This window comes from Charadrius vociferus, unplaced genomic scaffold (assembly GCF_000708025.1).
Source record: "Charadrius vociferus isolate BGI_N301 unplaced genomic scaffold, ASM70802v2 scaffold195, whole genome shotgun sequence".
In the NCBI taxonomy this organism is placed as follows: Eukaryota; Metazoa; Chordata; class Aves; order Charadriiformes; family Charadriidae; genus Charadrius; species Charadrius vociferus.
In genome coordinates this window covers 514,613-532,474 of record NW_009648539.1, presented here as the reverse complement: position 1 = coordinate 532,474, position 17,862 = coordinate 514,613, and the positions used below count along the sequence as shown (strand labels likewise).

At 37.3% G+C, this 17,862-nt stretch overlaps 1 protein-coding gene across 1 annotated transcript in view; it reads right to left on the bottom strand.

Moving 5' to 3' along the window:
- Positions 1 to 17,862, bottom strand: part of ZNF407 (zinc finger protein 407) — a 327,241-nt gene that overhangs the window by 212,651 nt on the left and 96,728 nt on the right. Inside the window, exon 3 of the mRNA XM_009885867.1 lies at positions 5,533 to 5,607. Within this exon, the coding sequence (XP_009884169.1) occupies positions 5,533 to 5,607 (75 nt within the window). The remainder of the gene's footprint in view (positions 1 to 5,532; positions 5,608 to 17,862) is intronic.

Sequence of the window (17,862 nt, the reverse complement as noted above, 5' to 3'; positions counted from 1 at the left end):
CAAAATACTGAAAGCTTAACATAGATCTTCAGCTCCAAACCAATGCTAAAATGCTGAGTCCTTTCCACTCCCCTCCTCTCATCATAAGCTTCCGACCAGTAAATACTTTAAGGAAAAGCTACATTTCCTTCCGTAGGGCTTTTCCAAAGAATGATTCTGTAACTCCCCAAGACCCCCTTTAAGCCAAATGCAGGAAACAATCAATTAAGTGAGTTTTTCATTCCCATCCAGTTAACCTAGTAACGTTAGGTTTCAGCTGAAAAGCTCAAAATCATTTGCGAGAAGCAGTAAAAGGTGATGACAAAGCTTGATGGCAAGACTCAGCACATTACCCTCCGGTGGTCACAGGTAGCCTCTCGCTGCGTATCCATATGTACTACCAACACCTCTAGCTGGAAACCTTTCTGTGACACAGTCACTTACTTGTTCTTTCAGAATATGGGTAAGTTATTATAAGATGACTGCATACATATATGTATAAATGACACATCACACTGACTTTTGCCACTTGTTTTCCCAAAACTAGTTGTAACATCAACAGGATCTTTCTGTTTTTCACGTACAGGGTAAAATTATCCAAAACAGGCATATCAAATAGTTACTATCAGAAATTTCTCTACTCAAAGAAAGAAAAATGTTTCAAAAGAAGCATTAGCAGTTCAATTAAATAGAAGAGGGTTGGACTGATGGACTTCATTCACTGCTAGTTTTACATTCAAATGGAAATATCAGCACACTGCAATTTATTACAAAATAAAACAAAATTCACAAAATATCAAACCCCTATTCATTTTCCCTGGCTACCTTTCTTTCAGATCTCAATAATGCCCTCCAATGACATATCATGCAGTCTTATATATTTTCCAATGTTTGTACCACACGTTAGTAGCATTTGATATTCCAAAAGTCACAAAGGCTTATGCAAGCACATTGAACAACATGCTCCTTTTGTACTTTTTAACACCTCTTTTCACTTCAAAGCAGCCAAGTAAAAAAACTCACAAATTACAGATGTACACTATCTTCCAACATTATTTGAAAAAGCATCTTGTATCTATTCAGGCTGCTACTACATAGTAATAGGCATTTACATTTAGGCATTATAGTTGTTGCTTTCAAGTTGAAATCGCTACACAGCTTTTCCAATGAATTAAGATTATTTGAAAAATCACATGATCGTCATATGACAATACTAGCACTGTAACATTGATCCCATTTTTAGAGCACATGGAAAAAAATGCCAGAGCAACCTTACAAAACCCAAATCTATTATAAATGACCTTTACAAAAAATGTTTTGTAACACAGACACCAGCTCAGGAAGTGTTTGTGCTCCAAGTAACTTTATAGATACGAATGGTCCCATTTGACACAATGGGATTACTCACATGCAGAACAGTTATTTCAGAGGCAACTCATCATTTAAAATTCATAAGGAAGATGAGGTACTCAAACAACTGTCACTTAATGCCTTTCTCAGATATACTTATATAAAAAATAGTTTAAATAGATACATCAGGTAAAATTCTAGTTAACAAAGTCTTATATACCATAACATGCATCTTGTACACTAATAATAGCGTCCTGAAAAAAAAGGATATTTAAATGTATTTTTCATACAATACATTTCTAAACCCAGAGTTGTGCTTAATAGCAGCAAAATTCAGTCTCACCGACGAGACTTAGTGATTTTATTTTTATTTTCTTGCTCGGATGTACTTATCTTAAACTCAATAGTGAAACATCACTGTTTGTTCTGTGTTTTGCCACAATTTACACCTAAGTAACATAACGATGTAACAGAAATTAGAACTTGGCACCATTAACGCTACTGATGCGTTCACCTTGTCCTCGACCACATTGTCTCCTAGACACAATAAAGGTGTAGCCAAAGATTTATCCTGCCAATAAGATATAGTTATAGGTCCCATGAAGATTACTGACACTGAAGTACCAAATATGTACTGGCCTTGGACTTCGCAGATAACATGCCAGTTTTGAGACACATTCAAGTTGACAATAAATCAGTATCACAGTTCCAATAACAGGAAAAAATACCTTAGAGGAATTTTTGCGTTAAAACATTCCACTTTTGAGTTAGCTATTAAATGGTAATGATCATAATGGACTAGGCAATAGGGTTTTTTGTGGCTGAAATGTGCAGACATTTTACTACAAGGCTATTTTTTTAAGCTTCTGTGATTTTCAGCTGCACAGTATTTCCCCCTTAAATCAATTTTGTCTTTAAACAAAAAAAAAAAAGAAAAAACTCAATACAAAAGATGTTTTAGTAGCAATCTCATGAATTATACTTATTTCCTATATCTGCACGTGCAAATGCTTCCACAGCCCCCATAACACCTCCCTTTTGTGCATATGAAAAAGCAATAGTTATGGGTTATGGAAAACTAGAGAGAGCAAGGCACGCTAGTTCAGTACTGCTTTCTAAATTGTAACTGTATTTTTTCTCTCCCTTTCAAAACTATCTCCATGTTTGTCACCAGAAATTCCTTTTTGAGAAGTTTGTTAAAGGGCACCAATTTCTTAGGGTGTGTGGGTTATAACTATTTTTTTCAAGCACTCTTTTGAACTTATTTCAATTTTCTGTTTTTGATGATAGTCATGCTGACAACTTTTTTTGGTCCATCAAACTCTGTAGTACAATTACATGAATTTACTTTTAATAAATTACCATCTTTGCATATATCAGTCAAACCATGAAGACTAAACACTTGCAAATAAAATGCATTATTAATTTAATTGTCACAGCCTATTTAGCTAGCTTCTATTAGTATTTGCTATTATATGCAATGTATCACAGGGCAGAATCAAATGCAAAACATAAAGAATAAACTGATTATGTTGTCCTAGAGAAATTAAAAAATAGCAAGCTTGCAAAATTATGATCAAGGCATTCACGTTTTAAATAGGTAAGAAAACTATGTAACTTAATTTATAATATGTTTATACCCAAAGTGATTGTTTAACATGCTGAAGAAGGATTTCTTTGGTTCCTAAAGCCATTAAAAGGCATCAAACTCTCTCATAATAGGAAGGGAAAGGTGGAAAGGAAAGCAACAGTGGTTTGGTATTTACTGCACTAGATCACATGGCTAAAACACCCACCATCACCAGTGAGAGACTGCTACTAGAAAATTACAAAATCACAGAATGGTCAGGGTTGGAAGGGACCTCTGGAGATCATCTAGTCCAACCCCCCTGCAGAGCAGGGTCACCTACAGCAGGTTGCACAGGACGGTGTCCAGGCAGGTTTTGAATGTCTCCAGAGTGGGAGACTCCACAACCTCTCTGGGCAGCCTGTGCCAGTGCTCCAACACCCTCAAAGTAAACAAGTTCCTCCTCATGTTTAGATGGAACTTCCTATGTTCAAGTTTGTGCCCGTTACCTCTTGTTCTATCACTGAGCACCACTGAAAAAAGGACTGTTCCCATCTACCTGGCACCCTCCCTCTAAGTATTTACCAATATTGATAAGATGCCCCCTCAGTCTTCTTTTTTCTAGACTAAAGAGACCCAAGTGCCTAAAATTACTTTGTTGTTGTAGCTCTGCCACTACTATTTGAAGCTGCTCTACCTTAAGCTGAAGCGCCAGCTAAAAGGTATTGTAGATAAGAAATATTCAGAAGACGGACGAAGGCATTTCAAAAGATGAGAGTATGAAGTCACTCAAACACCGCTTGTTTACGCTGGCCTGGGGGTAAAGCTGCGACAGCCTGCGCTAGCAGATGGGGCAGGGAGGTCGCGAGCCTGAGCTGGGCTCTCTGCTCCACGGGCAGCTGGGGTGAGAACCTGCCACCGCACGGAGGGGCGGCAGGGGAGGGACGCCCCTCCTCCTCCTCCTCTTCACGCCATGCTGGCAGGCCAGCCAGCCTTTGAGGGAACACGGGAAGAAATGGGGAAAATGGGAACAGCCAGAAGGCTTTCAGGAGAAGCACACAAACAAAAGCCAGCAACAACCGACTTAGATTATAGCATCCTGCTTGTTTAGGAATTCATTTCAAGATGATGATCGCTAAAAATATGCCTCTCAGGCTAAGATACTATATTTGGAAATCTATTGTATGTATCTTTTATTGCGCACATATTCACTAGGGTAACACAAGTTATCTCTATGTTGTATTTATGATGATTATACAGTAAGTACCCCCTTGTAAAAGAACATACTGGTATTGAATGCTTCCAGTTACAAAATAAGCCACCAGAGCAAAACATTTTTTTGTAATTTTTGCGCTATGACAAAAGATAACCAGCATAAACTTTAATATGATATCTGCTTTGATAAAAATGTAATTGTTGTTTCAATGCATCATTCTATATTTTAGATGAAACAGAGTATCTCAAATCTCTTTAAATAACCATGTGTTAGGGAAATTCTGGTTAAGCACTTCGTAGAGGAAATCTCATTAAAAATATAAGCACCACTTAAACAGGTGCTTAGTCAAACATAAGGTGTATATGGTGTGTTAATTTAAAACTCTACTCTTAGGTCACTCAGCGATTTAAGTGTGATGAACTTGTGAGGAAAGGGTGTAATTGACTACCCTTTCCAGTGTCTTTAACAAGAAATAAACATGACCCAGAAAGAGTCTTGTGGTGTTCTCCTACAACTCCTAGCTATCATGTATTTTTGCCTTCTTTCATACCAAAACCAGAAAATACTCTTTATTTACGAAAGCCTACACAGGAAGAATGAGTTACAACACACTAATACTTGAAACAGTATCAAATATCCAGCAATGAACCCTGCCAGTAGGATACCTCCATCTACCCAGACTGAAAGAGAATATGTGATCTTTTGGCTATCCGAAACCAATAAAGTTTCTAATTACCCAAAAAATTCAATGAAATAGCAATAGCTATGCCATAATGGGCCTAATAAATCTGAGGCAAAATCTGTTTATCTGTAAAGACAGTGCCATTTAGTTTGTAAAACACAGTTACATTTTAAACCACAGAAAAAATAACCTGCTTGAAAAAAAAATCTGAAAATACGCAACTGTACACAGATTGAAAAGAATAAAGTAATTCATTTTTAAAATAGTCAAACCAACAGATCTCTGTTCCTGTTCAAGAACACTAATGAAACTTCCTTTTAGATTCCTCTGTGGCTTTGACCTCAGTGATCAACATAAATCTTGGAAAGTCCTTTTAAAAACCTATAAGCATCAAGCCCACCAAGAAAAAAGAAATTAAAAAATTTGATTTTGTACTTGGAAGGACAGTTACAATTATGGACATTTTGAGAAAGTAATATTACCTGTCAAAAAATGCCCAAAAAGGTGCAGATCCTACACCTTTTCCATAGAATTTCTTTCTACATCAATTTTTCTACTGACACCCACAGACATGCCATAAGCACCACACTGGCAGACTACTTAGGCACGTTAGCTCCCTCTGTAGTTGGAGTTGAGCTAAAAGGCCAGGTGACTTCATTTTGGGTAAGCTAAATATTCCAGATAAGGTCTCCACATATTGTATAAAGTAGAACGAGAAAAAAATTTGAAGTAGTTTACCTTTCTTTGGGTGTGCCAACTCCATGCTTGCCCAGTAAATGAGTATTCAAATGCTTCTTCATCACAAACGCCACCCTAGCAAACAAACAGAAAACCCAGGAAGATTAATTTTATTTTTTTTTTTTAATAAAATATTTTCCTGCTTTGAATCTGTGGTTGAGTGTATTTTCTTAAAGGTGGACTTTTAAAAACCCCCGCTAGGCTACAATTTAAATCTGGGAGTCTATTTTGTAATGACAGGTTGTCTTCAGATTGCAGTTGCTTGGCTATTTTTCTTACGAATACGTAATCACAACCATACATAGCTAGTCAAAGAACAGAAAACTTGCTTTGTTTCCCTTTGCAAATTAGAACATCTTATACAGTATACTGATAATACAGTCTATTTTACCAAAATAACATTTTCTCATGCTATAAATTAACACAGTTTTAGTTACACCTTTAAGTTTATTTAAGCCTAATGGGCCATCCTACAACCCTGCTTCATACAAGTCATTCCATTGTTTTTAATGAGTAACACAAAAATACCACAAGATCAGACGCTTTAATCACTGCTTATGTCTGGTCAAACTTCATTGTATTAATTATTTAAAGAGATATACATGGAAACAAATTAATAGCCTTAGTTATTTTATAACCTTGAGAAAAAAAAGGATGGAAAAGGTGGTGAAGTACACATTCATGAATACACTTTGAGCAGGAATATTGTTCAAACTGGCAAGACATTGTTCAAAGCATCAACAGCACCAACAAAACATATACTACCTGGCATTTTGTTTCTACCAAACAAAACACAGATAATTTACTTTAATTTTGGTGACATACATAATGAAACAGATAGGAGCCTATCAAGTACCATTCTTCTGCTGATAAGAATATAACATCAATTTAATTATGTCATGTGACTGCTTCAAACAATTTAGATATCAGACTGAAGCTTCAAACTAAAATGGTTTTCTTGATAAGCAAAAATTTTACTGCTGCAACTTTCAGTGTGAAAAGGGCTTGCAAACATTTTTGTTAATTATGTATTACAGCTGTCCTTCATAAAGTTAATTACTAATAGCTGAAAGGCAATAGACTCTATTTGCATATGTACATGAAAGGCATGACATATGCAAAAATATTATTTTAATTAGCATTCCATGATATGAAGGGCTACAAATCAAACTGGCATGTTATAAGATTTTTAACATTAAACGCTGAATTCATCTGGACGTGTTTGCAGTAATGGACAATGGAAGGACTGCAAAACACTAGCACTATGGGGTATAAGAGCCACAAAAGCCAAGAGACAGTACTTTTCATTTACAAATATGTTAATGTAGCTTCTCCATGTCTGATCTACTTTGGGCACTTTCACATTATTACAGAGAATCTCTCTTGTGCATCCCTTAAGGTGTAAGAATACAATTCTGTCTTATTTAAATGATAGCGATTTCCTTAGTTTTTACAAAATCTTAAATACTTTTCCCTAAACAATTTATAAGTATGGCATCATAATCATTACAACTGTGAATTACCATCATTAATATGCAAGTGTCATCAGAATTACTGTACATCAGGAAAATAGTTGTAAAAAAATTTAAAAATTTAAAAAATGTGTTCTAATAACTGCACAAGGCATTCAAAACACACTGCCCTTGCTTTTCAGCAGAAATACTAACTATTTCCACGCAGCTGTGAAAGGTACCAAACAGATTTTAATTTAGTAATGCTTGTATTTCCTGTTACAAACCTCCATTCTCCCTCTTTTCTAAAAGAAAAATCAAACCAAACATATTACTGTGAAAGGGCAATGCGCAGTCAAAGTTGTAAAGGCATACTTTGCTATTTACATGGAATATAAAGATCCCAACCAGCTACACAATATTTCTAGGGAAGGTTTTTTTGTTTTTGTTTCTTTTGAGCCCGTGTACTTGAAGCTTCCAAACACAAGCTGAACATTTCTTATATCACACAACTGCAGGGGGTACACACAGACATACCTTTCTGCAAAATCAAAGACAAAGGCCTTGTTAATAATGTGAAGCAATTAATCTCACGTTAGCTGCCTCCTCGCTGTTGTATCTAGGTTCTGAGTAACCATTTTGCTGCTGTTACACAGCACAAATAAAACAAAGACTGACTCAGTAAGTGTCTCAGCGCCTACGAACATTTTAAGCTTTTAATGTAAGGCTTGAAGACTTAAGACTTGAGGAGTGCAGAATGCTTCCGTGCAAGCCTGGAGTGCTCTGCACAGCTCAGGAACTGCTCCTCACCTTACAGAATCAGGCCTTAAAAATAAACCCAAAGTTGTTATTTTCACAAGGAATTGAGAATGAGATTAAAAAAATAGAAATATTACCAACAGAGACAGCCCTTATTGGAAAAAAAAAAATATTGTTTTCCTCAGAATTGAGACAAAGTCTAAACATCTTGGTTTGGATGCTGAGTTTGAGGACAACCCAAAAAAAAGAAAAAAAGACCAATGTGGGAACTATTTGTTTATGTTTACTAAATACTGCAGGTGATTTTAAGAGAGAGGTGGTAGAGGTGTTTGCTGGCTTTACAAAACAAACACAAAAAGCGTTTTCAGTACATTCAGTGACTCTGGGTTTCGATGCAATTACTGTTTTAGTAGTCAAAAAATATTGGTTTAATCTATGCTATTTACCTCTGCTGAAGTAAATCAGTTAATCCTAAGATACAGTCAGAACTGAATAGATAGACATGACTTAGCCTTGGTCTTTTCAAATGGATCTTAAAGGAAGTCTGGCTGGCACCAGTAAGGACTCAAGAAGTGAATGCTTTTAAGATACGTTGCTCAAATACATCTTCAAATCAAAGGCAATCTTTCCATCAGCTGCAGTAAGCACCAATTCAGGCTTTGCCGAATTTCTCATTTCTTACTTTTCAATTCAAGTGGAAATAGAAATGTTCAAATGCTAGAAACTAACTAGTTTCAGAAACACATCAAAAGAGAGTAGGAAAAACCTGTCATTGCCATACTCTACGGTTTCCAATACGTGCACACCAGGCCAGACTAGGCCTGGAACTGGCCTGGAACCAGTTTTACAAACTCTGATCTGGACATACTCATCCCCAACCCACATGAAGACAAGAAGTCAACAGACCAGCTGCTCTTCTGAGGGTCAGCTCTCGAAAAGCAGAACTGTCCAGTCTATACACTCAAGTCACAGTCACTGGGAGTTCCCTCCGTTCGTTAGGAAGACTGCCCCTAGAAGCCTCCTCTTGCAGTGGGAAAAGGTGAGTAGGTAGGATTTCATTTGCTTGCAGTGGCATTCTGTTGGTTTAACTTTCTTAGTGATTTTCAACTACTCTGGCTCCAAACTAGCAACACACTCTGTCTTATACACTCTATGTTCAAACTTCAAGATAAATTAAAGAAAAGTTGAAAAAATGACACAGAGCTTTAGAATAGCATCCACACTCCCTATGGACAATATTTTGCACATAAACTATAAATAAATTAAAAAAAAAAATCAATCATAAATATATGAGCACCTTTCAAAAAACACATCTACAGAATATTCTGGTTTCAGTTTAGAAAAGTTGTGGCTTTGTAGGAACGTGTCCACTCATATTCCATGACAGTCTTCAAACAGTATTTGGACTCACTGAAAATGTCTGTAACTGATTTAGGAGCCTCTACAGGCTTGTCTTCAGTTAGAAAAGCACATTTTAATGTACAAAAGAAACAAAGGGTCTTCTAATTCTGGGAATAAAGAAACATATTGGTCAATCTTTACTTCCACATTTTATTCTAGTGTAATACAAGTTCTTCAGCATGTACAATGTTTATCATCGCAGTAGCCAAGGAATATGAATAATCTGTCTGGTATTGTCTGTGCTCTCATTTTCTCTGCAGGGAGAGAATTGTGCTCTGTGAAGTATCTTGTTTTGAGAGGGCAAAACATTCTAGGTTTTATTATGTTTTGAATCTGTAATAGCTCTTTTCTTTTTAATATGTACATCACTGGGTTAGTGAAATTCCAAGTTAAAACACACACACACACACACACCCAAAACAAACATTCTGGATCATAGTCATGAAACCTGTTATTTCCTGAGTGTTTACCAAGTGCTCAGCCTTGGCCTAGTTCCAAGGAAAGCGCTGCATCTTACCTCTACCAGAAAGTCACTTGAAGGCATGTCAACAGACCAGTGATCTTGTAACTGCACATAACTGCTGAGAAGGACCAGCAGGAGAATTTATTTTTGTGGGACTCTACAAACAAGGTATCCAGCAGTTGAAGAGCAATTTTAAATCACTTCTCAGCGGATACATTGCTCTCTGCAACTGCTCTTGGAGAATTTATCTTACAGACAACAATGTTCAATGACAGCAGAAAAGTCCAGGAGAATAACAATGGATATGTACCCTTTATTCATATCCTCAATATCCTTTACATCTCCTTTAAACTGTCCAGAACCTCTTTATACATGAATTTAATTCAGAGAACACAGGTAAGCTACTGCATGATATGTGCAGGCCCCAAGTACAGAGGATGTTTTAAAAAGCTCCTTGAAAGTCTTTTTTTTGGAAAAAAAAAAAAAAACGAAAAAAAAAAACAAAACACCCAACCACCACCCACAAAGAAAACAAAACAAAACAGCAGAAAAGAGTGCCATTAATTTTAAATTAGTATTTAGTACTTGGTTTTATCATAGGTTTCAGGCACTCAGAAAGGATAGAATTGTTTACCATTTTTGATAGATCACCTGGGAAATCTGACAGCTTCAAGGAACAATAAGAAAAAAGATCCCTTAAATGTTTATACACAATCACAGAATATGAGGAAATAATATATTATCCTGTCTGCATCAGTTTTTGTTTTTCATTATCTGTGCTTGAATTTCTATCCTTGTATCTTCACCTGAGGCAAGAAACCAGAAAAATCAAGGCAAGCAACATGGACTCAATGGTTGTTCTTTTATTCTTACATGAATGAAGTGCTCTCGTTCTTCACCATCTCCTGAAATACACTGAAAACCCAAATTGTTTGTAGTTGAATAAGCTGAATACATGGAGGCATGCCAACAGGGGGATCAATTCATAAGAGAAAGAAATAGTGCAGTTGCTCAAGGAATATCATGACCCACACGTATTTCAGAATGTTCAATAAAACTTGGATATGTAATTACAGATTTTTGCATGTACTTCAGAGTTGTACATTTTCTACACATGGAAGTAGAACTTCATATATTCAAATCAGCACTTAGTCAGATAGTACATAAACAGTATACACAAAAAGCTTTGGGTTTTTAAAGTCTCAAAATTATATATAAAAAGTTGCTACCCAAATCTCATCTCCCTGTCAGGATTTTGTATTCAGCAGGTCAGCTTCAGGAACAAGAGCATAGAGGAAAACACAGAACTGCCCAGAAAGCAATGGTTTTCTATGACCAAGTAATCTTTTTTTTCCATGCATCAAAAGTCTAAATTCCTGGGAATTTCTTCAAGTCCATCATTCGTGGATGTTTGCTGATTCTGAAGGGTCCAGACCGGAGCGCTGATAACTCTCTTGCATGACTGCGCGCAAGGGACTCAATTTAAAAGAAAGTATCTGGCAGGGCAGAGCCTGGTGTGGAAGATATCCAGTAGTCTGAAAGGCTTCATGCCCTTTGTGACAAGATGTCAGGTTCGAGTAAATATCTGGCAGGGCGAAGTCTAGTGTGGAAAACATCCAAATCTGAAATCTGAAAAACTTCATGCCCTTTGTGACAGGACGTCAAGTCCTAGAACCCTGCGTAGGAAAGCTGAGGTTTTCTGCTGACTCATTTAGCAGCCAAATGAAGCAGGTCTTATTACTTCCAGCTAACAGCTATGGTTATTCTTCTTAAATTAAAAAAAAAAAAGAAAAAAAAAAAAAGAAAAATCAATAACATTTCAGAAGGTTAACAAGTCATGCGTAATCACCCGGTCTGCGATATTGAGACTACTGTGATGCACTGCCTTATACTCCCTGCTGACCCCATGTGTTAAAGAAGGATATGGCTGTTTTACGCTCCACCCTCACTAACACAGGTAATTAAACTGGAAAGTACAATGCACACATTTGGCATATGTGGCTCCTTCCTCCTCCTCCTCAAGTGTGAGCAACTTGGCAGACTGAAAAATGCAAACTTTTTCTTTTGAAAAGAAAAACTGAACAAGGTAAACAAGTACAACTTTGCCATTGCTAACAAGATGAGAACGAGAGTACTGCTGCAAGAATATCATGGTAATTCATGGAATCTTAAGACTAACATAAGTTTTAAATTTCTGAGAATTACTAGCCTTTCTGCCTTAAGTTTGAAGGTTTGTTGTGCAGGTTTTTTTATAATTCTCCATGCAACAATCAGGTATGTTTCTTAATTATTTATTAACTTTTCAACTTTTCCACAGAAATGTTTTGTTGCTGAAGTTCAAAACCCAGCATTTTCAAAAATGAATTCTATGTCAATATGAAATCATCAGTGCAACAGACTACAAACTTCTCTTCTAAAAATACCTCATCTCATTTTTACTGTTACTTGTAATGAGGTAGCAATGAAGCCAAGGTACCCAACAAAAAAAATGAAGGGAGAAGACAACAACTTATATTAGTGGAACACCTGTACAGTGCTTGCACCCAAGGTAGACTTGAGTATCACAGCAGTTACCGTTCCTGACTTGCTTTGAGCAGGATGACAGACAACAGAATTGTCAATGTGCTGTTCAATGACCTGCATCAATCTCAAGAATAATTTACTGCTATATCAGACAGATCATTATGGATGAGTTGTGCACTATCAATCAATCGACTGTGTTGTTCCTGCATATTCCTGCATCTATCAACCAGAAGAGAAAGACATCCCTCAACATATTCTTGTTGCTTTCTGCCACCAATTTGTGTCCCTCAAGATGTGAAAGAATTATTAGCCACAGAACCATAAAGTAGTATCAATAGGCACAATAAACTCCTCTTACATATTCCGGCAGAAGAGACCTGGGTACAAAGGAAGAGCAAACTAAATAAAACAGAAAACATCCTCTACTGTAACATTCAAGCTGGCTTGGAGACATCTTGCCATACAAAGTTGCCGAGTCCTCTCACCATCCCTCTCTTAAGAAATGTATGTTATAATGTAAAACATCCAGGAGACAAATTTAGTCTGTCATCACAAGGACTGTGCCAAAAGAGGAATATAAAGATGTGCCAAAAGAGGAATGCTCTGGCAGTATTGACATTATTTCCTCCTCCATGAGGGAACTCATTTATTTGTTATCATGTGACTCACCTGAAGTTACTTATTTTGTAATTTGTAACTGAAATCAGAAAGCTTTCCTTTAAGTTAGCTATAGGCCCATTCTGAATTTTCTTGGTGTTGGAGGCTTTTTTTGGAAATTTTAGGAAATGCTTACCTTTTAATTCTCCCCAAATACCTACACTTAGAAATTAAACTGAGGTTGTTCATGCACCATTACTAAAAATAACAAATCTACTTCAACAATATGCTGCTGGGTATTCTTCTCAAACAAAATAAAATGTAATAAAATATTTTATTTTTGTTTTAAGCTTGAATTTTTCTACTGAACATGAATTGATCTACTGTCCATCTAAAAATCCACAATTCTGTCGTAGAGCCAAATAAAACATTGGCTAGTAAAAACCTGAAATAAATAGGAGATTGTTTATTACACAGTATATTGCTAAACTGGTAATTGTAAGTAAACAAATGGTGCTCTACCTATTTTGTTGCTTAATGAGCAGACTAAAAATAGTTGAACAGTGGCAAAAACTTTGAAGTCAGAAGGTGTTCACTGTCAGGAAATCACCTTACAAATATATGAGAAAATTAGTACTGCTACAAGAAGCGTTTGTTTCAATATTCAGAAGAGTTAATGAATGTTAAGTGATAATGGTAGACAGCAGCAGTATGTAATTACATTTCTAAACACACCTTACCAAATCACTTCTAAGCTAAAAGAATCACATGTTCTATTAATTTTCATTGGTTATCAAACATCTGTAACTGTCACCTCTAACAGGTGTTTGGTAATCTAACAGCTGCACAAAGTACATTAAAAAAAAAAAGGGGGGGAAAAAAAAAAGAAAGAATCACAATGTGCTTTCTGTTGCACCACTATCAACCTCTCAGTCTACTACAACACAAAACCTCTTTGCCTAAATTCTGAAATGCAACCTTAGGCTCAGTGTTGGGAGCACCTTACATTAAGAGACTACTGTCAACATCCAGAAACAGGACACCACCAGAGAACATGCTTATTATGCTAAATGAGGCTGCAGGAATGTCTTCAGATATTAGCCTGTCTCCTGACTTGTGATCCATTCCATTTCCTAGTATGCTTAGGACTTCAGACATAGAGTTTGATGCAGTAGACATCAGTTCCACATATCATCATCTTGCATCTAGAAAGAGACAGCTGGATGAACAGACTAACATTTGAAGTGGGAATTTCTTCAAAGTCAATTCAACCTTTTGGGAAATTCAGATGAACCACATCCCTAAGTACCCTGAGAGGAGTTTTGAAATATCTGACCGTCTGCAGACAGTCTGTACAGAGCTTCCTAGTGATTCTAAGGAGCAAAATCTATGTATGTTGAAAGTCCAAGAACAGCCTGTAAGACTACCTCAAAATAAGGATGTTTCAATGAGTTTCTACTTAAAAGTAGAATGGATAGAGCCAAACAAATATACTTAATTTTAGTCTTTTATTCTTCCTGAACAAAACATCACTTTTGATATTGTAGCTTCTTCCTAACTGCTTAGAAATTGCACTGCAGACTGAGTTACCAGGTTTATGCAGAGCTTCTGCAGGAAGAGCTATCTTGAGAGTAAAATCCTCGTCATCAAAAGAATCTGCTCTTGCCTATCTTTAAAGGAAATCAAAACAAATATAAAGATAGTTGATTGTGGGCTAGAAAACATATAGGGCCTGCAGTAGTAGTGCCACCATATATAACTCTGCCAATCCAGTAGCTACAGAGCCTGTGGTCTTTTGCAAAGTTGCAAGGTATGAAGAAAGGAATGAGATGAATAAATTGGTCACTATCTGATGACTGAACTGCTCAGAAGTCATACACGATCAGAAGACGCACACAATTTTTATTGACAATTTACCCACAATTTGAAAATGCTGCTGGTGATAGATGGTGGCTGGAGCTAAGACTCCGCAGTCTGCTTGATCTGTTAGAGTAGTCAGAATCTTGCCCTAGGTCTTTGCTTGACATAGAAAAGCAAGTGCTGGTTGATTTGTTTATTCCTGAGACTTAAATTCAGCTGTAATACATATCCTTTTTGCCTTACATCCAGGCATTCCACAAGACTGTTTGACTTAAGGTAGAAAGCAAAATAATTCAGAATATCTGTTTGCCAAAGTAGCTGTAACTGCGTAAAAATAGTAAAACTATGACAGCAGGACCTAATCTGCAACCATCAGAAGTACCATCCACATGGATGAACCTTTAACAGTCTGGTCAGATTAGAACAGACTGGTTCCAGCCAAGGAAAAAAATAAGGTAGTCCTTTAGGTCAGATTGATTTCAGTCCTCAAAAGTGCTTCTGGTACTTGTATACACATAAAAATCTTTGCAGCACAGAGGAAAAAGAAAAAAGGACACCCACCCTGGTTCTGGATTTCCTTGTCCAAAGGTTCTCAAACCTGGCTATTACTACGTCAGAGACTAAGAGCCACCAAACACTGTGGCATGAGAGCAACCATATTGTAGGCCTAAAACTTGGCTAGTATGTTTGATTAATGTTTGGGTTTTTTCCTTGCTAAAATACATCTTTATTAGTAGTTGAACATAAATAAAAGCTCAGAGTTTTCAATCTCAACTGGCGGCTCAGTCTCTCCAGATATTCCCATCACAGCCATCCCCGACTCACCCCAAAAGCCGAGAGCTGCAACAACTTCCTCCTCCTACCACTGAAGGAGGAGGCAGCTAACTGAAGAAAGTAACAGGGACTGTCAGAGGAAACCATGATATGCGGACTGGAAAAACTCTTATGCACTCTACAAGTACTACAGATCTACAAAACTCTCTCAATTAAGGCACTGAACGTTGAGCGTGCAGATGATATTAAAAGCAGCATGGAAGTCTATCCAAACAAGAAATCCAGGTGGTAACAGTGGCATAACTCCACTTGCCCCATCAGCAAAGGTAACACCTCTCATCACTTCAGCCACAGACTTAGCAGGAGAATTACTACTCACTAAAGCTGCCAAGTGGAAAGTCTGGTGTTTCTTAGGTTTGCCTTTGATGTCCCGCAGGACTCACTTCAGACACAGAAGTCCAAAGCCAGGACTGCAGGGATTAATAGAGTACTCACCTGATATATAATTGTCAGTGAAGCAATAAAGACAATAAAAAACCCCACTGAATTTAGAAGGATGTTTTGCAAAACAACAACAACAACAAAAAAGCCATTCTTGCTAGTCTAGTAAGGATGTTGCATGCACACAACAACAACAAAAAAGCCATTCTTGCAGTCTAGTAAGGATGTTGCATGCACTAGGTATGAAGACTGTTAATCGGTCTGGGAAAACCAAAAGAATATAGATCAGACAAATCAGTACAGTCATAAAGATGATATCTGTGACACAGCAGAAGATATTCTCTGGCAAAGAATGTTCCAATCCCAGCCAGCAGCTGAGATTAACTCTGACCATTTCTGGCCACAAATCAAGCATGAGAGAGATGGGAACTACATAGGTGCCCAATGGAATTAAGAAAAAAACATCTTTGATCTCAACGGCCTAGATATACTTAGATACACATGTTGAGTGTGCATATGAACAAACAAGTGAAAGAGAAATCAGTTTTGTTGCAAACAAAAGCTTATGGCACGTTATCCAAAAAAGAAAGGAGAATAGATAAATTACCTGAAAAGATGAAATAAAAGGCATTCAGTTTTTTCCCGAGTTTGCCAACCAAGTTTCTGAGGTACGTTACTAACAGGATAAATTCCACAACCTCAGTTTTTATGTACAATGTGACATCCTGGTCCTATAAAGAGACAAAACCCACGTCTCTTTAAAAGAAAAATTATTTTGTCTCAATGTTTTTCTGAAATGCAGCTTCAATTAAAGGTTTTTTTTCCTTTTCTGATCCTTGCTGTCATTGCAACCACATCCCCGTATAGGCTTGTCTCAAGTGCTAGCATGAAATGATGGGATCCCACAGGTCCACTTTCTGTAAGAGGGGAACCTGACAGCAAAGGTAACACTGGTACCAACACATGTGGTAGTACTCCATTTTATTCAGTATTACATCACATCTTGATTTTCAGAAAGGTACTCCTGTTAGAGCACTGAAATTTAATAAATATGTTCACAACTGAGGCATGTGTACACCAAAACAAGTGTCCAAATGACCACCTGAAAACACCGTATTTCCTGGAGGTTGCTTGCAGCTATGGAACAGAGCATATAACCACCGACCCACAACTCTCTGCTTTGCTTCGCAACACGATGCAAACAAAATGGCTCTCCCTGTGGACCACCTGCAGCTCCCCACTGTTTGACCCCTGAGGGCCACAGCGCTCGCTGCATTCCACCCATCGGAAGGGCTGAGTTGCCCCAGAATGTTTTTCAGCTAAGAAAAGCCTCCAATTTTAGGCAGTTTAAATTACGCTCTACAAAGATTAAATACATACAATATGCTTTCTCGTTTGTTATAAACAGAAATAAGCAAACAAAAAAAAATAATCAAAGGGCTGTTATGTTTCTTTACAATTTCTCAAATTAGCAGAACCCCCAAAAACATTATTTATGACATGAAATGTCTGTACCTGGACAAACACGGAGGCAGAAATATTCTGATTGGTGTGCAGCTTCCGTAGTACTGAATAGTAGGCAATGTTATGTGCAACACATAGCCGAATGGATGGATGGAATTGATTTTATAAAGAGTTACAAACAAAATAGTCCAAAATATTAACCAATAAACACATGCCTGGGTGGAAACGTCCTATTATAAAATTACTGTAAAGATCCTCAAACTGTTCAGGGGAGAAAAAAGTCCAATTTTCCACATAACCTGAGAGCGCAGAGTTTTCTGATAATAAGATCGAAGGAACCTGTAAACCCAAGGCTCTAATTTTCTTATGGCGACTGTGTAATATTTTGCAAAGTAAAATTGACTGAGATGGAAGCTATTTTGCATGGTACAGTGGCGATGGCTAACAAATGAGAGTTTTGTGGGCTGAATGTTAGTCCCCTGCCTCATCTGCCACCCCTAATGACAGCAGCCACCTGCTGTTTTATTGTCACAGCTGGAGCCGGTTCACACTCCTTGGTGCTGAGCTCTGCCCATGAGCGCCAAGCTCTCGCCTCGC